We start from the raw sequence: 22,984 nt of genomic DNA, 5'->3' as shown, positions 1-22,984 counted from the left end.
AAGATCACCTACATTTGAGTTTATTTCAGCATCATGACAGCTGTCACTGACCTCACCACTAAAATCAAAAATGAAAAGTGGACTGAATCTAGACAATACAATCATGAAATTTGACATTTTCTGGGAAAGCGATGCTGATGATACTTTAATTTGGCACCTACACATTTATTAACACCCAGGACCTCGCAGGTTCCATGTACGTGCACAGGAATCATGAAAATAACAATGAATAGTGGTGTCCACACTGTAAATGCATCTGAAGACAGAAGAAGAAGAAGAAGAAGAAGAAGAAGAAGAAGAAGCACGGCAGTGAAGGAACAAGACGATTAGTATATTGAGAAAATATTGGTTCTACAGTTCTGGCTACCAGTGAGAGTAAAGCTGTCGATAGGTCGGCATCGATTTACATTTAGAGGCTTCGAAGCGAGCCGAGACGCAGCGCAGCAGACGCCACGGCGATACAAAACATGGAATGAAGTGTCTTATAAAAACAGCGGGATATGTTCATTTTGTTGCCTGCTCCTCGTGAACTTTGTTCACTCCAGCAGTTGAGATCGCATGAGCCACTTCACCAAAGCACCTTTTTCAACTGAATCCTCTGAGATGATTGGCACAATGTTACATACGAGTTTACAATGAACCGAAAGCTCCCAACACCATCACTCGCCTTAAAAAGAAACAAAAGACAAAGAAAGAAAATCGGATGCAAAATTTGTAAACACTTTACATTTAAAACTAATAAAGTCCCCTAAACATTATGTAAACAATGATACGTTAGTCCATTTAAACTTGTTGTCCTATACAGCTTAGATTACATTTGATCTATTTGATTACAATAAGCTATTGGTGATAAAGATATTAGTAAATGTTCAGAATACTTAATTGCATGTACATAATATAAAAAGTGACATTGTCATAATTTTTATGTCTATTTTGTGCAAAATGCTTTAGTAAACTATAATTTGGCATTGATGAGAAACCTTTAAAAAAATTGTTTGAAAAAGAAAAAAAAAAAGAAAATCATTGACGGATTTACAGATGGAAAAACAAATCTCCACACAATGTTTTAAGTCACGCTCAAGCTTCCACTCAAACACTCGATCTCCACCTGTAATACTGTGCAAAAACGATGGGTTCAGCAAGTGCAAACCATCTACCAAGTTCTGCAAGATTCTGGGCAACACCGGCCCCGACACTGCCGCGCATTCGAAGCTTCAACCAATGTCTGGTTAGATGACGAGTTAACCCGCGAGGCAAAAGAAAGTAAAAAGTTAAGGCATCAGACTATTTCTGAAGGCGGTTATGAGTCGACTGTGCCTCAAAACGTAAGCTGAACACACCACTGGTGTCCCGCTAAGCTATTCGCAAGACTTGGCACATGAGTAGCATGACACACAGAGAGGATCACTAACAGTATCAAAAAAAAAAAACATGACATTTTGGTATATAGCCAAGCCAAACATTGATCATCCACACAAGTAAGCGGTTGCTCTGAATAGTCTACAGTTTTGAGATCAGACTTCAACACATTCACTGGACTCTGGGTCATGTCGAGGACTGTCCTGTGTCCGGCTCTGCTGCAGTGTCACTAGTGCCGGGTCGAACTAAACATCGGGCTCTCGCGTTTTGGTGGGGAACATGCAGCCAGCGGGGGGGGAAGAATCCAGGATCTAGCAGGGCTTATAATATATTAATTTACTTTGTACCTACTGTCGATGAAACAGTCATCCTTGAGAGTGAAACTGAAGGAGGAATTTTGTCAGTAACAAACGATAAAGCATCCCTATCTGCGTACCTGTAGCTTTACATGCTGTTTACTGTACGGTTAATAATATCGGGACAACGCGGTCGTGGAATATGATGATTGGAACTAAAAGAAAAAGGAACACGGTCAAAGATTAAGTGAGAGCTTTAAGGCAGCGGGTTCTCCAGGAGGAAGCTACAATCTTGCAGAATCGGAGGGGTGTGTGTGTGTGTGTGTGTGTGGCCCGCTCGGCTCGGCTCGTAATCTTTGTCGTCCCGGTCGCTGACAGTGGAATGAAGAGGGGGGGGGCGGGGGGGGTTACAGGTCGTCATCCCCGATTCCCTCGAAAGCGTAGTTGCCATGGAAGTCGTTGCCGCTGATATCATTTGCCGAGTTGGAGGCGCTGATCCCTCGGAGGGACACCGAGCTCAGCTTGGTCTAAATGGAATAATTATATAATTAATTAGTGTACTTAACACCCGACGGACATGGATTCCTCAGAACATGTTGAAAGTTCATTCAGCTGCATGTTTTATAAAGTCAAAAGTATACTCACTGAGAGTTTGACGATTTGTTCACGGTTTGGGTCAGGAGAGTCCTGCAGACAAAAACGACAACAGATGATCGTGAAATCAACACAAAAGGTTCAAATAAGATTCAAAATCCTCAAACTCAGGGCTACGTTATCCCGTTCCTCACCAGTAGAGGGGGAGATTTCACAGCTTGCTGACTGTCTGACCGGTGGATGGAGCCGTTGTGTCGTTTCCTCAGCATCTAGAAGGAGACAGAGGAGAAGCAGCAGAAGTCAACAAGTTGTTAAATAGTTTTAAAAAAAAGATGCTACATAGTGTGGATAACGTTCACATCCTCTGAAAATCTGTGTATTGAATCTAGACAAATTCAAAAGAACGTGTTATGTTGTCGATCTATAAGGATTAAAGGAGTATTTGATCTTTCTTAACACAAACCTTCTTAATGCTGCCGCCTGACTTCTTCACCATTAATTCGTCCACCATAGACTGAAGGCAGATACTCATCATGATAGCCTGAAAGCACAAACTGAAAGTCAATACAATCTTGGAACGTTGAACAGTATAAAGTACACTTCCACGCAACATCTTTCTTTCTCTCATGCCCCCCCACCCTCCCCCCGCCCCTCGCCAGTCCCTACCTGTTGACTCGTGATGGTGACCCACTGGAGGCGGTCCTTGCTCATCAGATACTCGAAGGCCAGCTCCAGTTTGACGTCGCATTTGGACGCGCTGCAGGGATTGGTGGTGCCGTTGGCTATCGGGACTTGCTGCAAGAATCAAGGGGGTTGTATCGTCATTCTTATGAACCGTTATCAACAACCACGTGTGCTTTATGTTTATTCTATGGTGGACTTTTCCCCTCCTTCAAGTTAAATACGTCTTCTCGTGTTTAGAGTGCATTTCCGAAACGAGAGGATAAGCTTGGTATTCTACTCCATGTCTAGAGAGGGTCGTGTAAGCGGCTTAATCACATCTCCTATCCAACAGTACATCTCTCCGCTTGTTAAGCTGCCTTTCTAAAGCTACTGCATCGCCCGATGACAGGGCAGCCAAATCTTAAGAAGACCTGTGCTGAAAGATTAACACTGGTGGGGAGAAATATATGTACAAATACAGAATATCAAAAAATCCCTCAAGAAATGTGCGACGCTCCGAGAGACACGGCTTCCCTGGAGACGAGCCCTCGTTCCTCATTCATGGAGCCTGTGCTCGTCACTGAGACGATTCCCTCTGGACCAGAAACTAGCTGTACCTTCCACCTACCGAACCACACACACACAAAACACAACGTACAGGAGAAAAGCAGACAAAAACAAAGGGCTGACACGCACACACGCACACACACACACACACACACTAACTGTTTATACATGTTCTTCCGGATGCAATTTCTTGAGATGTGACTACGAGGGGGCGGTTGCAGCGCTGCACCAAAGGAGATGTTTTGAATAGTTTGTTCAGAAAGGAAAGGGCTCATTAAAATGACTCTGACCTCTGAGAATGAGCTCAGGAATTACCCCCCCCCCCCCGGACAGCGCAGGGGTTCAGCCTGTAATCAGACGAGCCGAGATGCATTTTAATTTGAGAAGTGTTGCCATGTGTACAGATCTCCGTGCAAATTCACTTTTGGAGAATCATAAAAAGCTGCACGAACACTAGTGCAATACAAAAGTGAACTGTCCCTGTCCCCCCCCCCCCCCATCTCCATTTAAATGAGGTCTTGGGTCTGGAAGTGCTTGCAAGGAATGATGTGGGCAGAGCTGCATGTAAAGCTTGTTTCAGCCATTCACAGAAGTGAAAATTGGTCCTTCGAGCTTGACAACAATGATCGGAGCATGATGGTTTAAACGGATGCTGATACTGGGGGACACACAAGGATTTTGTTTCAGATTTCTTGCCAGCTACAGTTTCCACAGCTAAGGAAACATATGCAAATAGAATTGCTGCAGTAGAAGCAGAGAAATCCAGATTTTAGTCTCAAGTGTTGGTCAAGCTGACAATCCACTGGATACTACATTTCCCATAATGCAACTGGATCTTCATTAGACCCACCCTACATCCTAAATGTACACCTCTTTAAAAATCACGCTTTGTGTTAAAAATGATCTTTTTAGCAAAAGGTTTAAAGTTAAAGCCGAGATCCCCCGATGACATCATCAGAGTTATTTCCTCAGACGTTCGAGAGCTCCTCCAGGACCACAGACGGCTTTAACAGGCTAGTACTCCCCTAAACTGACACGCCAGGTGGTTTGTTACACAGAGCCAGCTGAGAAGCAGTCATTAGAAACTATTTGGAGAAGGGCAGGCAGTTTCAAAAAAATACTTGACGGTTGAGTCAATCAAACTCTTAGCAAAGCCGGAATGTCACAACAATAGTCATTTATTTTATGTTATTGTTTTTCCATTCATTTCAAATCTGTGTGGCAAGCTGCGTTTTACTCAAATGCCTGACTGACTGTGACTAATCGAGTCTTTTGCATCCAACGTTTTCCTGGAAAATGTCACCGACAGCACAACCCACTGTATCGATTCATTAGTGAAAATCGAACCTGCGATGTGTAGCCGTTCACTCAATCACCGTCATCTGCTGAGCCGAGTCCGACGGATCCCAACAGCGCCTCGTGTTTACTAATCAATACAATTACTAGGCGCCAGTCTAAACAGTAGCCTCGTACTGTTGTGTGAAAACAGCATCTTTGCTCTTTCTTCTTCCCTAAAGTCTACGGTTTCACAGTAAAGAAGTGTAATATTTTCTAATGTCCGGATGTATACAGAGTGGGCTGTGCGGGCGCTTCCTCGTACTGCACACCCTCAGATTCCCTTCTCGCCGACAGACTATTGTCAGTTGGAATAAAGGACTCCGCTCTATATGTGAGGCTGGAGGATCAATACGGCGCTATCCTTGTGCGGGCTGTGTGTTTGGGTAATTGGAATGATGAAGATGAATGGTGTGGAGGTCAGCACTTTCAGAGAGCACCAGGAGTAAAAAAAAAAGAAGAAAAAACGAACGCTTGGCAAGTTTAAAAGACATTTGTTTCTGGTGCAGTGGTGAGATGAGCGCTTTAGAAAGGCGACTTTGGAAGCACAGGAGCCCTCGTTGGTTTGAGATGGCCTCGAGCCAAAGCCGCCGATTCTCTCTGCCAGCTCAACGTCTCCTACTAATATGGAGCCGTTCCAATTTGATCATTTCACAGCTACAAGCACGCTTGAAGGTGAATTCCCTCATCCTCGGTCTGTCACAGGCAAACACACACACACACACACATACACACACACACACACACACACACACAGAGTCGTACTTACGGAGGACGTGACTCGCCAACACCGCATGCGAGTCACCTTGAAGCTTCCCTCCTTGATCTGCTCATTGGGCAGCTTGACGTGGAAGTTGAGCTCGTTGTTGCCGGCGCTGACGATGACTTGGCAGCCCTTCTCGGGGAAGTCGGTGATACAAGGGTCGAACTTGATATAGCCGTAATATTTGAGAGTCTGACCCAGATGGATGAACTGGAGGAGGGGGAAGAAAAAAAACAATTTTGTCTCTGATCCCTGGGGGAAATAACTTTGAATCCTCTACTGGATCAGTGTAATTAAAAATTCATATCAGGGGGAAAACTAGGCTAACTGCATCATAGAAAGCATTAGAGGCAGTATTCTCCTCGGTCTACAGCTTTATCCGTGGACAAAGACATTTCTGGACTCATCTGGGAGAGATGCCCTCTGCTTACTTCTTTCTTGGAGCCTTTCTCCTGAAGTGATTTGAGCTGCCTGTGCTGGTCTTTGTTGACGAGTATCCAGCCTCGCTCAATGTCAGACACTGTCTGGTGAAGCAAAAACAAGAACTGAAGTTCATCTTTCTGCACAGATGTACAAAACGAAGCAGGGTTGTTTTTGTTGTTGCGTTTCCTTCAGTGCATGTGGGAGAAATCACGCCCTAAGCCCTTCAGTGGAAGAACAGTGCAGGTCAGCAAACAATTACACAGAAACAACCATTTCGTTTTCTCAGAGGCAACACTCAGCAGTTTCCAGATTTTAATCAAAAACGTGGAGCCCGAACAAGTGCTTAACACAACAGATCACAGTTGTCGCAGCAAAGGGATCCGCTTTTAATAGGATCAGAGAGGAAACACAATGTCAAAACACACAAATCCCATAATGGAGACCCAGGGGATGGACAGAAGCATTTAGCAGCCCGGGGATGAAGCAGTGCTTGATTTAGTTTTCTTGGTGTGAAGCTGGCACCAGGCGAGCTCGATAAAGCCCAACCGATGCAAGATGTACACAAACCCAATCACGTCTAATATGGATTATTTCTTTTGCATTTTTTGTTAAAGACCACTGTTGTGGCTGAGAATAAACGACGGTATATGGTCTCCCGTCATGATGAAAGCTCTTACCTGGGCGTATAGCAAATTCAGGCCAACTCTGTTGTCCATGACGTCCCCGTCGTACGCCATGTCCCAGTAGCTGCAGAAAGAAAAACAGGGCAGACACTCTTTACAAATCTATATGCAAACATACATCAAAATGAACAAAGTGGCACAACAACACCGATTTGTTTGAGTGACTCGAAGAGACGTTTGCCACCAAGAACATCATCTCCTCTGGCTGTCTGCATACCGAGCAACGCCACACAGCGTTGCCATCATGCGTTCATCAGATTACATCAAATAAACACAAACTGTGAAATGAGAGTGACTTGTAGCCTAAATCCCTCAACTCAATGTCAGTGAGGAAGCAGTGGAAGAGAATTCATTTAAAAGGAGCGTCTCCTCTAGAGGTGGAAGACGGTGCAGCGTTTCTAAGGCAGCGCTACACTTGTACACTTGAGACGCTATTGCTCGTACTTCATGGAGATGTGTGGGCGCTAAAGGGCAGCCTGAGGAGTCGAGCGTGGCATTAAAAAAAAACAACAACCCGGGATCAGAAACGGAACCACATGTGAAGATGACCCAAATCGGATTACTGAAAAGATTTAGGCTATATTGTGCAATTTAAGATACTGTATTAAGTGTTTTTTTATATATTTAGCCACTGGATGTGAAATGTCTTTGTTTAACGCTGGGGTTTAGCAGTTTAGGATTGTCGGAGTGAGTCAGCGGCGCACTGAGTTTTGTTTCTCCACATCTCATTGCATCCATGTCTCTCAACACTTTACAGCAGGCTGTGGAATTCAACATCGAGTAATTGCACGACACAACGGGTGTTAAGCGGACGGAAAAGTTGTTCAAGCAGATATGAAAGCAGGCTGCCCGGCCACATCTGCAATTCAAAAGCAGGTAACAAGGGAGAAAGAAGCTGGGGGAGACACGGAGAAAGGATCTGGGGAGGAAGGGAATAAGAGTGTGGGGGGGGGGGGGGGGGGGGGGGGGTGAGTGCTCTTATTTTGCTGCTTTAGTTTCAATTAAAAGTGCACTGAAAGCCCCTGCTGAGACATAATATGGTCTAACGCATATACAGGCTACAAATGTCCATTAGCCACACTTTTGCATTATAAATATATAAGTGCATATTGGTGCTGACCTACATAAAAAACCTCCACTACTGTTCAAACTCCCGTTTTTATTTCATGACTACTCTAAACACAAAAAAGGGTGAAATTATGTTAATGCAATGTTTTCACTGGACATCTTTTAGCATTTACTTTTAGCCAGAAAGAGCTTTTCAATTCATTTTGACCCGATCCTCCCCTGGATCTCGGACACTGGGGGGTCTGTTTTTCCTCCACCTCCACTTGTTAGTGCTACATTCATTCTTTCCTCGCTGCTCCACACTCCGCGGAGAAACTAGGTCAGGAGTACTTAGACTTTCCTTGAGGCAGAGAGAAAGTAAACATCCTGTGTACCTCAGTTAGCGGGAGGCAGGGGTGACGAAAGAACAGACCTATGAGGAAGTAGAAAAATGTTGCGCTGAAGAGGGAAGCAGTCACTAAAGCTTCAGACTTGGTGGGGAAGCGACGCCAGCGTTTCCCATGCAATACCCACCCACAGAGGTTTGCTCCCACCCAGGAGGGTTACAGACATTCGTATCTGTAACTTTGAACTGTTTTCAGAAAGGATAAATGAGCCATACATGGACCAGAACCACAGTGTTTTTCTCTAAAGCCAAAGGAGACATTGTTTAAATACACTGCATGTGCTCTAGTTGGTTAAATGAGCAACACAGAGCATCCACACGATCCAACACAGTGCTCAAGATAAACAGCCTTTTTTTTTTTTTTATCTGTATCGTGTTCAAATGTTGTTGGGAGACTATATCAGAGACGTGGTGGTTGGGTTTCATGGAAATTGTTGCGGCTTTTCATTTCTCTTTAAGATTCAAGCTGTCCAGCTAGCTCTCTGTGGCCACAGCTGAGGAGGATATTACTTACAAAGAGCAGTCGGGCTGGATGATGAGTACTAACATCTAAAGCAAGATATATGATCATATTTACTTATTAAAATGTGCATGTACTTCCTTTATCGTGTTGGGTCAGTTCCGCTTCCTGTTTGTCCTGTTAAAGTACGGTCTGACCGGTTCAAGATTATGGGCTGTTCGCTCTTTGGTTAATTGTTAAACTGTTGTCCTTGGCAAAAACAGAAATTGTAAAACAAATAAATATGGTCTCTTTTCCAACTGCCACTTTGTAGAAGATGTTGAAGTCAGATAGGCCGCCTCTGGTTAGGCAAACCGCTGCTCTGACAGATTAAGAACAAGTGCTTCTCTGTAGATAAGGAACGAAATGAGAAACACCCAGAGTGAAGAAAGAAAACAGTGACTGGTTGACTCATTAAAACGACATCAAGCACAGCACGTGTAGCTAATGTACTGCTTACCAAACCGAAGATATCTGACCTGCTTCTTTACACGATTTGACAAAAGAGCACATGCACACTCTGGACAACGAATCACAGCAATAACTACTCGTGGAGGAGAGCACTTTGGGAAGAACGTGATACAAATCCAACGTCATGATGCGAGCAGGTGGTGGGTGGGTACCTTTTCCGTAGGAGTATGTGAAACTCAGAGCTCCGCAAGCTGGTAATGGACACATAAGGCAGCTCAAACTCCTGCAGCTTCCGCACAACTAAGAGAGAGAGAGAGACAATAAAAAAACAGAGAGTAAGGAACAAGGGAAGCTCCAGTAAAGTAAGTCCCAAGGACATTCGGATAATGATGGTAACAACAAACAATGAGGGATGAGAGAACTCCATCTGGACAGGTCCCAGCAGGCAGGGTAAAACTTTGTGCGTGTGAGTATTTAAATGTGAAAAAAAGATAATGGTGTGTGTGTGTGTGTGTGTGTGTGTGTGTTTGTCCCTAATCTGCAGCTGTTTCATTGCTGACCGTTCCCTGAGGAGAGTGAAGGAGGCCTCAGGTGCTTAGTGGGGCTGCTGCTGTGTTTTCAAGCATCTATAAATGTGCACACAACACTACACATCCGATGACTAAACAAAGCCTTGTTTGCCATCAGGCTTTGTAAAGTATGTTTAGTACTTTATGGGCAGAGGGGCTGTGTACAGGAAGCAGAAACACATGGCGGTTGGTTTGCTGATGGAAATGTCTGCAGGAGTAAACAACAAAAAATGGGAGACAAAACTGAATGCTTCAAATGTTTTTTTGGTTTCGACTAAATCATCAGCAGAAAACTGCAAAAAAGAACTCTAAAATGCAGATAAGATTTCAAACCTCATATTCTTGACATGCCTTTGCATATTTAACCGCACACGTTGATCTACACACAGATGTCTGGAAACCTACTGCCTGTCAGAAAGGAATTGAATTCTTCGAGCAATCCCGTTATGTCAACACACCCACCCAGCAGTTTTGTTTGATCTGCGGCCTGCTGCGCCGGATTTACTCTGGTAGTCGGGTCGCATTCAACACGTGGCCCTTCTCTTTCAGAGCGCTCAGATTTAAACTGTGCTAAGAATATACGACATACCTGCAATATTTACAGGCTTCCCCCCCCAGAGTTCACCGGGAACCTTTTTCCAGCCTGGAATGGACTCGGCGCGAGGCGTGGGGGAGCATTGGGCAGGTGGACGACGAGAGAAGAGAATGAATTTGTGATGAATTGGAAAAGAAAAGGGATCGTGAAATTGAAATATCTTGAGGTGGAAAGTGTTGTGCCTGTGCCACTGTGGTAGGCCTCGTGAAATGTGAATTATTCTGCGATGATTTGCGTTCACACAGTTACTTATGAGTAAACAAGTGAGTGCAAACAAACATGTGGGCACCCTGTGAGTGTGAAGGGTTAAGGGAGCATACGGGAGAAAGAAAACAGAAGACAATGTGAGAACATGATAGAAGTTTGAAAACGAAGTGACTTAATGACAATTAATCAATGCATTTAGATACATTTAAAGGGTTAAATATGACTGACTGACATGAGACCATGTTTGCAATTCCAGTGAAGCACCTTGTCATATCAATACATGACATTAAACAAGATACCGTAGACTTGAGCAAACCATGAATAGAATATTAACAGGATCTACGGTTTCATTCTAAATGTTTACATGACTTATTTCTTCTCTTTTGTTAGGTGGTTGCGTTTGCCGTGCTGCTGCTGTAACACTGAAGTCACCCAACGGGATTAATAAAGTATCAAACTATCTATTCTCCGTGCATTTATGGTGTCCTCCTCCTGTGAACTGACTTTTAAAACTTCACTTATTAACAGGGAAGGACCACGGCTCAGTGTTGCTGGAAATAAAGAGAATGAACTAAATTCATACATAAAGTTTAATTAATGAGGGGAACCCAAACAAATACATTTTCCCCAAACTATGTGTTTTTGTTTACAGAATGAGGAACACTTTACTGATCCCCAGGGGGGAAATCTTTACGTTACAGTTGCTCTTTTATATAATCATGAAGAAATAGTCTAATATCTAAATGGCAGAATCCACTTGCAGTTGTCTGAATGAAGGCTTGAAGCCGGTGAATCAAATGCCATTTTGCATTTTGCCAACAAAAGACTTTAGAGCACAACAAAAACATTCTCCACCTGAAAACACTGCACACAGCCTGGCGAGCGCGCTCATGCTACTTGAAACACAGCACCACTGTTTCTGCATGAACCGGCCAACACACACACACACACACACACACACACACACACACACACACACACACACACACACACACACACACACACACACACACACACACACACACACACACACACACACACACACACACACACACACACACACACACACACACACACACACACACACAAAGTGCCGGGCTCTCACTGAGCTTCCGAGCAGCTAGTAAATAAATGACGCACTCTCGCCAGAGATACACACAAGAGGCATCTCTCACGAGGAAATGCGGCTCTTCGTTTTTTAATTAAACAGCAGTACATCTCCAAACGGCGAGAGAGATAAACAGATGACGGTTGCCAACTTGATGCCCAAATTGTGGGGAATGTAGAGAGGGAGAAAAATGTAAATCAAAAGCGTCACATTACAGCATTCTCTTTAGTAACCCGGGAAGTTATTCCTCAGTGCAACATAACAAATGTTACAGCGTTAATTCAAACTCACAGTTCCGTTTGCGTCTCTGTTTGCTAGAATCATTAGTCCGCTCAGCTCTGTGTGTCTTCTGAGGATCGTCCTTGGCCAGTTTATTTACATTATTTTATCAAAGCGCTTGGTGTACGGCACATTTTGTTTGCCGGTTATCTGATGGTTTCCAGCTGTAAAGTTTCAAAAATAAACTTCAAGCCTTAAAGTACATTCCAGGTTGCCTCTAAATACTCAGCAGTAATAGCTTTCTATTAGCAATGAGAGCTAAATATTAGAACTTCTGATTCTTCGCAGTAGTGTTTGGACTTACATGTTAAACCTCCATCCACACCTTCACGGACGAGGAAGAGGCTGAAGTAACCGACCAGGTCGTCTGGAAGGTCGAGCTTTGTTGCAACAGCCTGCAGAACAATGAGGGAGTTAGTTTTCACAATCATTGAATTTCATTCATTGCTTCATCCAATTCTTATTTTTCAGTCAGTTATAAGAAATGCAGAGACGTGGTTGAAGGATGGTTTAACAAAATAAGATCAGAATAAGAGCTTTTGGTTCACAAAATATCACAAACTCATCTAAAATTCATCCAAGCAGCTACCTCGATAAGAAAACTTGAATGTTTTCTGATTAGAGGCAAAAACGAATCTTTTTTTATCAGAAGATAGTTTCTTAATATCTATTTCCAGTCCTTCACAAGGCAGAATTATTACATTCTCACACGGCGCGATGGCGCACGCTGACATAACGTTATCAACAACAACTTTTGCTGCCATGTGCTCGTAGTACTACTTATTCTTATCTATCAACTCCAGCAGTTCAACTGCAGACAGACACAAACGTTGCAAACATGAAGTGTAATTTTTGAGTCAATACACAGCAAAAAAAATGTGTATTTGTGGTCACTGAAACACACACACACACACACACACAAAGAAACTCTTTGTTGTGAGTGAGAGTACTGTGCTCTGAGACTTGTGACGCTGTGATGAACAGAGGTCAACTGTGGTTAAACTTTTCACAAGAGCACTTGTGAAAGCTCTAACGCACGAGATTCACAGGCAAGAGCAACGAAAGGACAAGCAAGAGGTGAAGCACGTTTGGTCACAGTCACAATCTGAACTATAAAAACCCACATGTTGAAATCAATTGGTCAAGGCGTCCGAGGTAGTTCCATGTGTACACTCTTATTTTCTTTGGTGAGTTTAATCGAAGTAGCTCTGACTTCATACAGTCCTGTAATGGCTGCTGTAATAAAAAAGGGTGTATACTGACTTCATGTGATTTACTAGACAGTCAGTAGTGTCTGTCAAACATTGATGTACTCTTTCACAGCGCACACTTACATCAAGGACGTCCTCCGTCTGATCTGAAGTCAGAATGTTGACGGTAACCTTCTGACCGTTGGAGAGGCAGATGTCGAGAGCGACTTCTTCTGTGGGAATCTGCTGCGTCTCCTGTGGGAACCACACAAAAACATAACAGGCTTTCCTTCAGCTTGGTGGGTCAGCGATGTGTTTTCATTCCTATCGGTCAACAACTAAATCAAACCAGAGTCTCAGGGGCAGAAAAGCAATATGGGCTGGTCAAAGAGGAGGCAAACATCCAGCGGAGATAAAAAAAAAACAACATAACAGACGAGCTACTCAAATGTCTATCGTGTCAGATAAGGTGAAGATGTCCATACTAGCGTCTCAGAGCTCAAAGTGATGCATTGTTTTGTCCAACCGACTCTCAAAAAACATGCACTACTCTGAGCTCACATAGAAAGGAAGGGAAAGGCATTAATTATAAAAAATCAATGAATAACAAGTAAGGACAATAAACCTATGAATATTTAAAGAGCCTAAATAATAGCTTGCGAGCTGATCGAAGGAATATCTGAAATCTTAAAAGTGGAGAACCCCCGGGCTCCTGCTGTCCTCAGGCAGTCGCTCACCCCCGCTGCTAAATCATCGCTTATCTTCCCTACGTCGTCCGCGGGGGGTCTTCCAAGTACATCCCCACCACTGAAGGTGCTGATGAAACGACAACACCGGGTGGTAACTCATCTACTATTCTGCACCTGCTGTCCTCGCAGTGCATATGGCGCTGGGGGGGGGGGGGGGGGGGGGGGGTACGACAACACACACAAACACAGACTCTAATGAGAGAGAGAGGAGGAGAAGCAGAATGGGTGTGTGACGTGGCAGCAGACGGATGAATCCGTCCGTGAAGGTTATTGGATTTACAGCCCTCCTTGAATGATGACGAACAACCTCTCGCTACCTGCTCTGAATGCATCACTACATTCGTTTCCCTCAGGCAGCAAAAACACTGCATGAGTTTGTAGTGTTGTTGTTGTTGTTGTTGTTTTACAGCATCATCCACTTCAGCTAATATCCGTTTGCATGTTTAGTACTGCAGATCTGCTGAGATGACTCATTAGCTGACTTTGATCTTGTTTTTTCTAATCATTTAAAAAGACACGATGCAACGACATTCCTCTATTTGTCAAGAGGCCGCTTTCCCTTCGGTTACGTGTCTTGACGTGATCATTTCACCCGTTTCTGGTGGCGAGAACACAGCTACCTCACCTGTCCGCATTACCAAGAGCGATTACTAGTCGGGAAGAAATGACCGCATCAGCCTTTTTCGCGTCCTCCAAAAAGGCCCGTTGACCGCGTCGACGCAAACAGAGAAACAGAAACGCGCTGATGGCGGTCCAGCGGATTGAAGCAGAAACACACGACCAACCTGCTGGGCTTTCCTCAAGAAGCTGTTGAACATCTCACTGGCTCCAAGCAAGGGATCCTGACGCACTGTGGAAAAGAAAATAAAGAGCAGAGAAATGAGCAACTCGAGTACAAAATGAGTCATATCTCACTGAGGGAGGAGCAGAGGAAGCCGAGGAGAGTTTCGAACTGATAACCTAACAATTAGTGAAGAGTCTTGAAGTGGACGTTATGTAAACATAAACCTCAGGGGGAAGCCATTTCCCAATTTCCCAATTTCAGCAATAACCCTCTTATCACAGAACTTCATTTTGTTCCCGTGGAATGGGGTTTGACCTTTCACGACACTCACCGATGGCAATTCAGCTGAAAATGGAAAGCAAGTGTTTTCTGGCAAAGGTTCAATTGACTGTAAATTATTACAAGCCAGTTCCATCGTAATGTCGTCCTCCCGACTGGTAAACAAAAGACCAGATGACTAACTCTCATCATCACGTCTTTGGTTGTCTACTCAGGCAGTTTCCAGTTGCAGTGTTGTGCATTCAATTATCTGCATCATAACCCCGTATGACTAACATGACTAAGTGTGTGTGTGTGCGCGCGTGTGTGTGCGCGCCCACTATTGTCCTCTTACAAATGAGGAGTCTCACCCTTTGACAAAATGTCAGAGCTCTGAGCCATCTGCGTCAGAGCAGATTGTGTGTTGTTGGCAGGTCATTTTCCATAACTATGTAAAAAGCCATGATGTAACCGAGTGAACTAGTAGCCAAGAACAGCCTGTGTGCGTATGCTCCCAGACTATGAGCAAACACACACACTTGAACAACGCTTCCTTGTTCTGCTGTAACTGCCAGTGCTTGAGAGGATTAAAACAAACCCTCTGCATTGCTGCCAGTTCCACTCATTTGAGCCTGTGTGTGTGTGTGTGTGTTCACCCTCGGCCTGTTTACAACATTTGGGGCAATATGGTGAAAACCTGCCAAATTAGGATAAGAACAACTCCAATTGGATTGAACACTTTACACTACAAAGCTTTTAAACTCGTCACATGCAGACATTTTTACCCCCAAAATAACTAGTATATCTCTCCTGACAGCACAGAAATATGAATTATACTTCATAGCATTCTGTTTTCATTTCAGAGAAGAGTACGGATCTCAAGAGGTGGCACATCATCACAAGAGAAGCCAAACCCCATAAAACCTTTTTAAAACCCCTGCCAGGTGTGAAATCCTGAGCAGGGACTTTTCCTGTTTTTCCATCAGGTGTGTCAGCATAACTCTGTCTAGTGTTGGGCTCAGTGTCCCCCGCTCAGATCATCAGCTCTTTAGTGAAACACTTTTATGTGGCATGAATAGACCAGTGTATGACTGGACTCCCTGCAGACACAGAGCCAACTCACTCTTGTGATTGTTGTGTAAAAAAAAAAAAAAAAGCAAATATTTAAAGGAAATTGTGTTTCTGCTGCAAAGCTATACTGTTGCAAAAACAAGTTTTTGTTCCATCACAACATCCCTCAGGGAGGCATGCACTGCAAGTCAGGGAAGAATAGTAGGCTCGTTTAAAAACTGACAAAAACAACCACATTGTAGCTGGAATCTAAATTCAGCCAGAAACGGGGTGAAATGCAATACAAGCCATCTGTAAAAAAAAAAACAGTCCATTCGGCATGAATAGCTTACCAGCCTGCATGTATTTCTCCAGCTGTTCTCGTCTCTGTTCGACCTCAGCAGGAGTCAAAGTGAAGATCTTCTTTGGAGGGAATGCAGGCACCACGTTGCTGCCATATTCCTTCTTTATCTGTTGGTACAAAACACAAGTTGTGAGAGGGTGAGGTTGCGAGGATGACGAGCTATTTTATTTAAAATTCAGAAAATCAATGAAAACAGATTTACAAACCAATTAACTTCAGTACAGAAGCAGCAGCATCCTAAATTAAAGAGTCCTGGATCCTTTCTAAGGAGGTACATTCATGCTGCTGGAGATGAATCACAGGTTTATTTTAAGCCCTGTTTCAACGACTAGCTGCTGGAGTTTCCGTGCATAACACACACACACACACACACACACACTCACACACACAGACAGAGAGACACATCTGGAACCCTGACCGTCTAGTCATTCCAACTTTACTTTGTCTTCCAGCTTCTTGACTCATTTCTTCCCTTTTGTTTTAATCATTCAATGGCCGGTAGCTTTGAACCGTGGAAGTCTTAAACTAAGCCCTCACAGATCTAAAAATCACACATCACATGCGGTTTAGTAAAGCTGTACATCACGCTCGTCATAAGGATGTTTCTTTCTCGCTATAAAACCCCTCAGGTCCTGCACATATGGCATGATGAAGGTGGGTGCTTGAGGAAGAGAGAGAGAGCGAGAGAGAGGATTTTCACCTTAACACACTGCCCTTTGGTATTTTCACTACATCAGTGCCGGCACTGGTTCCACATACAAATCAGCTCTCATAGCCACAGACACGAAGCAAAGGTTACAGACGCATCAGAGCCCCCCCCCCCCAAATCTGAAATAAATGAGTTTCCACTGTTGCTTTTAAATAAGCTCTGACTCCAACACACGTGTGACCTCGTTACAAATCTGCAGAGAAGAAAACAATTAACATTCTAATTTCTCAGCAATAACTGGGGAGTGTGTGTGTGTGTGTGTGTGTGTGTGTGTGTGTGTGTGTGTCCTGCAATCACAGGAGTGTTTTGGGGTCATGTGTGCGCCACATGAAGCCCTCTGAAGGTTCTCTAAAGATTCCAGTGTGTCTTCCCCACACCCTGTTGCCAGGCAACAGCAACTGTCAAGACTCCAGACGCGAGGACGGAAACGGCAAAGTTTGGGCCTCTCCTTTGCTTTTTTATTAATGTGTGAAAACACACACACACACACACACACACACACACACACACACACACACACACACACACACACACACACACACACACACACACACACACACACACGACTGGCCACTTTTATAAGGGTTGTGTTACAGTATATGTACACATTTATAGCTCACAGGCCGTCAGCCAGAAACACAGCAAATCTGTGTCTAATAGACGATGCATCTACCTCTTGCTTCCCCAAAAAATAAATGTACGGTAAGCACTTCCACAAGAAGTCAACTTTTAACCGCAGCGCTACAGAAAAAAACCGATAAACTAATTGCCTAAAAACCAGCTCAAACAAATAGCTGTGTCTGTGAAATGCAGGCAACTCGACACTTCTCTTTCAGATGAAGATGCTTTTTCCAAGCAGGTGAAGTGAAAGAAAGGCCAAGAACATTCCTTCCACATCTTCCACGTCTTCCACGTCTCCCCCCCACCCTCCACCCTCCCTCCAACCTCTTCCACAATACTGCCCCGTTTACATGCAACAGTGTGGACTCTGGGAGGAATAACAGCGCGAGACTTCAAGCCACCGTGGCCGTGATTCAAAGTGAAGGGAGGTCTTTGTGGCGCGCGTCACCGACCGCGCGACACAAAGACGAGTGGAAAAGGTCACCCCCCCCCCTCCCCCTTTCCCTCCCCGGGGTGGACGTGGTGCCATTTAAAACAGAGTCCGGCTTCACCTCGCAAGCAGACCAGTCACTTCTGGTCCAAAGCAGCAATGGGGGGGTTTTCAATGTGACGGCTGAAGCCTTACCTGTTCGTGGAGGCCGAGGAGTTGACTGTAGCGCACCCGGCAGTGCAGCACGCCATTGACGTGGATGTTGTAGGCCTGCGGGAAAGAGAGGGGACGAATTAAAGTGGGAAAGACCGTGTGAAGGTCTGACATGGTGCAGAGAAATGCATCATCAGAAGCTTGTGTGCATAAAGTAATAGGAATATAAGAAGGAAAAATAGATACGGATAAAATAATAGCCTTTCTTTGAATATAACGTCAACATAATACTTTCCCACGGAGACCAAAGCTGACTCGGCTTTCTTCAGATGCACATCTTGAGGTGTCAGGTTTAAAACTGGTAAAAGACAACAACAGTTACCGTCCTGTGACCTGAACATACAGTAAGTTTCCCCCTCACGCCGCCTCAAAACGACCTCAATCGCTTCCACCCAGTCTCATCACAGCACCGTGGGTTTCCTCCCTCTCCGTTTTCATAAGGACGACCAAATAAATGAAGGACTCAATCAAAGCAAATTTCAATGTCCAATCAAAACGATACAAAAAGGGCCAAAGATCACATCTTTCATTCTTTCCCTGAGACACCACCGGTGTGTTTTGACACACAGGCGAGGAGACATCACTGAATATGTATCTGCAAGACCACCATTCAGGATCAGGAGTCCAAATATCTGGTAGCCATCGTGTTTAGAGCAGATCTATTTTTCATGTCCTGAGCCTCATTAAGCATTGGGAATGCCGACTAAACCACAAGAATAACAACGTGGTACTTTAGTTATGCACTCAGGAAAAGAAAAATATATTTCAGTTTGCCCCAAACACTGGCTCACTTACAAAACAGCCCTCTTGGACTGGAACAGAATTGTGTCTTTCGTAAGGCACCACAAGTTTCTTTATTTAAGTTCGTGCTTTTTTTTTTTTTTTTTTTTTTTTAAATAGCTCAAAAAAACATGACACCGAAACTTTTTTCCCACCACACTGACTATAAGTCAAGGTCAAAGACTGCCAAAGGTTTCGCGAATATTGTGATTAAGAATAACCAGAGAGTGCTATCACTTCCAAAAAGACAATTATTATACGACGTAAAGATGACGAAGATGATCTTTCCCTTCCTTTCAAATGAGTATTTATAATCAACATGGTGGGTCATCTGTCAAAACATTAAAAAAAAGTCTCAAACACGCTTGACCCCACTGTTGCACGTGCTGCTGCTGACCTACAACCAATCAACCAATCAACAGCAAGACAGAGTAAGAACACATCAACACGTCCAGAGTCAAAGAGGAAGGAGAACGAGTTTGGAGGAAGGCCACCGAATTAACTGAAAGATGTGCATGTCAGCAGAATCCAGGCCGGAGAGAAGAATGAGTATGCAGAATGCCTTGGCTCCGTTTGATAACACACACACACACACACACACACACACACACACACACAACTCTTCGGTTTTTTTGTACAGCAAGCAGTTCATCTCAGGGACAACAACACAAACACTATGATCTATTGCTCTTTATGCACACAATGATACTGTTTTTGACCTGGCGAAGACACGACTCGGCGTCTATTTAAATACATTTGTACTTTGGAGTCGGTTTGCAGGCGTTACTCTTTTTAACAGCCCAGCACCTACATCCTCTCACTAGTATGAAGTATGTGGAGGAAGAAATCTATTTCAGTCTGAGGAATTCTAAGATAGCGGCTTTTAAAAACACATTTGAAGTTTATACACATTGCTCACTGGCAGATGCAAAGCGAATACAAAACTTTAAAAACAGATGAACTTGTTCATTTAAGTCCCAACCTGTTCCTCATCCAAAGTAAATGAGTCACCATCACTTACAGTGGCACCACCTCTCCTTTACGCACCCTCAAACAGAATACGACGTGAACCACAGAGGAAGACACACAAGTCCAACAGACGAGAGGAAGTGTGACCACTCAAAATAGAAAGATATGTCCGCTTGCACCATATTAAAAAAAAAAAAACTGCAGCCCTTGTAATTCGAAAAGGCCGTTTGCAAACTCTGCAGTTTCTGTGGCTTACTGGTTCCAAGGTACACCATCCCATCGCTCAGCATTATAATCAAGTAAAGTCCCTTCCTGTGGGATAGATACAGGAAGGTCACAGTGACAGTCACAGGCCCTGCCAGCCGAGGGGTGGAAAACAGTCGCTGTGAAGCTCCCACTGCAGCGCAGGGTAAATAAATATGTGCTCAGCCAGGGAGAAACAAGCCAGAGGTGGCACCTGAAATGCTTCATTTAGGAAGCTATTGACTTTCAGCAGCAAGAGTAGGTGATTACAGAGCAACGTGGATGGGAAATAAATCTAATGCAGTGTTCACCACCACTACAGGATAAAAAAAAGGATATTTAAGTTTACGTCCAAAGCTGATTTTGTAGCAGGGACACCAACATGTTCAAAATGAATGAGCTCATTCCAAGATGACTTTTGTTCCCCTCTTTGGAGCAAATGGATTCAGTCACAGGTGTGTGACACTGAGAAGAGCCAGCGTGATGTCACATGAAAATCAGATGTTATTTCACAGCATCTGGTGAATATCAGAACACTTGCATTCTTCTATGAAACCTCCAGATGCAGAAACGTTTTGTTTTTTTTATGAAAAACTATCAGAAGAATGATCTAAAAAGTATCCAAGATGATTTGTTGTTACGGTGTTTCTATTGACGGGAAACAAACTAGAACCCAAGCTGTTCTGGATCGGCCTGGTTTGTATGTTAGCAGACACGCATTCGCACCAACGATGTCGTCTCAAGTAACACAAGAAGCGGAGGAATATACGTTTGAGTTGTCAGTAATTCTTCTCGACAACACGTCGGCACAATGTATCCTGAGTTTGGAAAACACAGTGTGACACAACGGCAGGTCAACGTGGTGTGACACAACATTAAAGACGATGAGACAATTAAAGTAAACACACAGTTAGGAAATGGGAAAGTTGCTGCACAGCGAGACGATGGAGCCACAGATTGTTGCTGTCAAGGTTGCTATATCGCTGTTAGTCGAGGGACTTGACAACAAAGTGAAAAAGCAATCTCGTCTGTAAACAACAGGGAGGAGTGTGACATCATGGCGGCAAAACCCCAATTATCAGACAGAAATCCAAACCTGTAAAAGCAAAGTGACTCCCTGAAGGCTGTTTACCTTTCCCGATGATGCGTTCAATGGCCTCACACACAGTCACAGTCAGTCTATGCAGGATGACTTTTACTCAACTTACTCACGCCTATCTAGATTGTATCTGTATGCAGATTGCATTTGAGATACAAATGGGTATTGTGGAGTCTGACTGAGGCTGCAGCTGATTGTTTATCTGTATTGCATTAGGCAGCAGTGTGGCCCCATGGTGATGCACCACCGTGATCACATCTTTTATAACAGGAACTCTTGCTGCATTGACATTAGCCCGACCTGTGGGCAGATGAAGCCAGTGAAAGCGGGTACAAACACAAATTATCATTGCTCACCACATAGGTTGATCCATTTTCTCCCGAACGAACCTCCGTTTCGGGTATGGAAAAATGCATTTTTAGCGTCAGACGACCAGTCCTCTTTTCTTTAACGCCACCACAGCTTCACGATGGGGAGGAAGACACCACGATAAGTCCACTGCAGTGACTGTCGGCGGTGACTACGGAGGAGGAGGCGGCTCTCACACGGTCTATCCGCTGGTTTGTAGTCCGAGCAAAGCGTTGCCAGGCTAGGGGGGGTGTGGGGGGGAGAGAGAGAGACCGCTGACGACTCTAATCTCTGGCCAACAACTCGTGCACCAACTAGCATTCGCTTAAAACTTCTCCCACGTCAGTGTCAAACTTTTCTCACTGCCGTTCCCGCAGCAGCCATGTTGCAAGTGTTAAGTAATTGCACCTTCAGTGCTGGCGTTACAAAAAAAAATCCCTTTTAACCCACTTTTTAATAATTCGTGATAACTTTAAAACCACCTACTGTGATGTTTGAGTTGCAACGTGCACAGGTGCCTGTATTCATTAGCGTAACCAGATGAAGTTTCGGCGTAAAAGGTGCAGTTGCTTCCTGCAAAAAAAAAACACAGCGTCGCAGACCTTTCGAAATATGAGGGGAGACAGTTACACTTTCTGTGGTTTGATTTATTTGGCTTGTCTCCTACATTTGCGGAAGAAAAATATAAACGACGACGGAGGAAACTCATAGGTAAAACGTGATAGAAATCGCAGAGAATGAAGGTGTACCAGCGCCGTTTAAGCCATTATGTGTTCAGTGTATCTGGTGGCCCATCAAGAGGCATTGCAACAATCCCTCTGGACGAAACCATCTCATTTTCAGCCGGGGGGGGTTCACTCTTCGCGGGTACGAAAAAAAGGCAAAACAGGCATAATTTCCGAAACACGTTTTACACTAGAATGCATAGCTCTACAATATGATAACATACATTTGTCACTGACATGTTTTTTTATATATATTTTGAATCTTATAATATCATATAACTTTAATTACACACTTTATTTGGTGCAACCCAAAGTGACAGTGAAAGCGCAGTCTAAATTCATTACAGTCAGAACAAAAATGCGTAGATTTTGTCAACAATTCTAGAAATGTAATGAAATAGGACTGTAATGTTACGAGCTACTTTGACTGATGGACTTATGTTATAACTAGATTATAAATGAAACAAATGTTTTGCATCCGTTGAACGCATTAAAACATTACATTAAGGCTTTTTGATTCGCTGCTAAATTAATTATTTACAAATGTTGTATTTTTTTGTTTGTTGCAGAAATGAACAAGCTAGATGCTTACAATATGTATTCACGCCCTGCAGTTTGTTATTTACTACATAATCAGAGACTATTCAT

At 43.8% G+C, this 22,984-nt stretch overlaps 1 protein-coding gene across 2 annotated transcripts; it reads right to left on the bottom strand.

Annotated features, from left to right (window-relative positions):
* Positions 1-4: 4 nt before the first annotated feature.
* snx17 (sorting nexin 17) lies at positions 5-22,373 on the bottom strand. 2 transcript variants are annotated; one of them, XM_079180793.1, is made up of 17 exons: positions 22,098-22,373; positions 21,620-21,852; positions 18,155-18,229; positions 16,189-16,306; positions 14,529-14,593; positions 13,139-13,249; positions 12,109-12,199; positions 10,205-10,258; positions 9,259-9,346; positions 6,678-6,747; positions 6,009-6,101; positions 5,584-5,787; positions 2,916-3,044; positions 2,713-2,790; positions 2,444-2,518; positions 2,301-2,342; positions 5-2,182 (listed from the first exon to the last, which is right to left on the bottom strand). In XM_079180793.1, the coding sequence occupies exons 2-17, from the start codon at positions 21,677-21,679 to the stop codon at positions 2,063-2,065; spliced, it is 1,473 nt and encodes a 490-aa protein (XP_079036919.1). In that variant the 5' UTR covers positions 21,680-21,852; positions 22,098-22,373; the 3' UTR covers positions 5-2,062. The 2 variants fall into 2 exon arrangements, with proteins under 2 accessions (XP_079036919.1, XP_079036920.1); XM_079180794.1 differs by lacking the exon at positions 10,205-10,258 and having other exon boundaries at positions 21,620-22,373.
* Between the last annotated feature and the right edge of the window lie 611 nt (positions 22,374-22,984).

The sequence above is a fragment of the Pholis gunnellus genome (genome assembly GCF_910591455.1).
Source record: "Pholis gunnellus genome assembly, chromosome: 19".
Taxonomy (NCBI): domain Eukaryota; kingdom Metazoa; phylum Chordata; class Actinopteri; order Perciformes; family Pholidae; genus Pholis; species Pholis gunnellus.
This window is presented reverse-complemented; position numbering and strand designations above follow the sequence as displayed.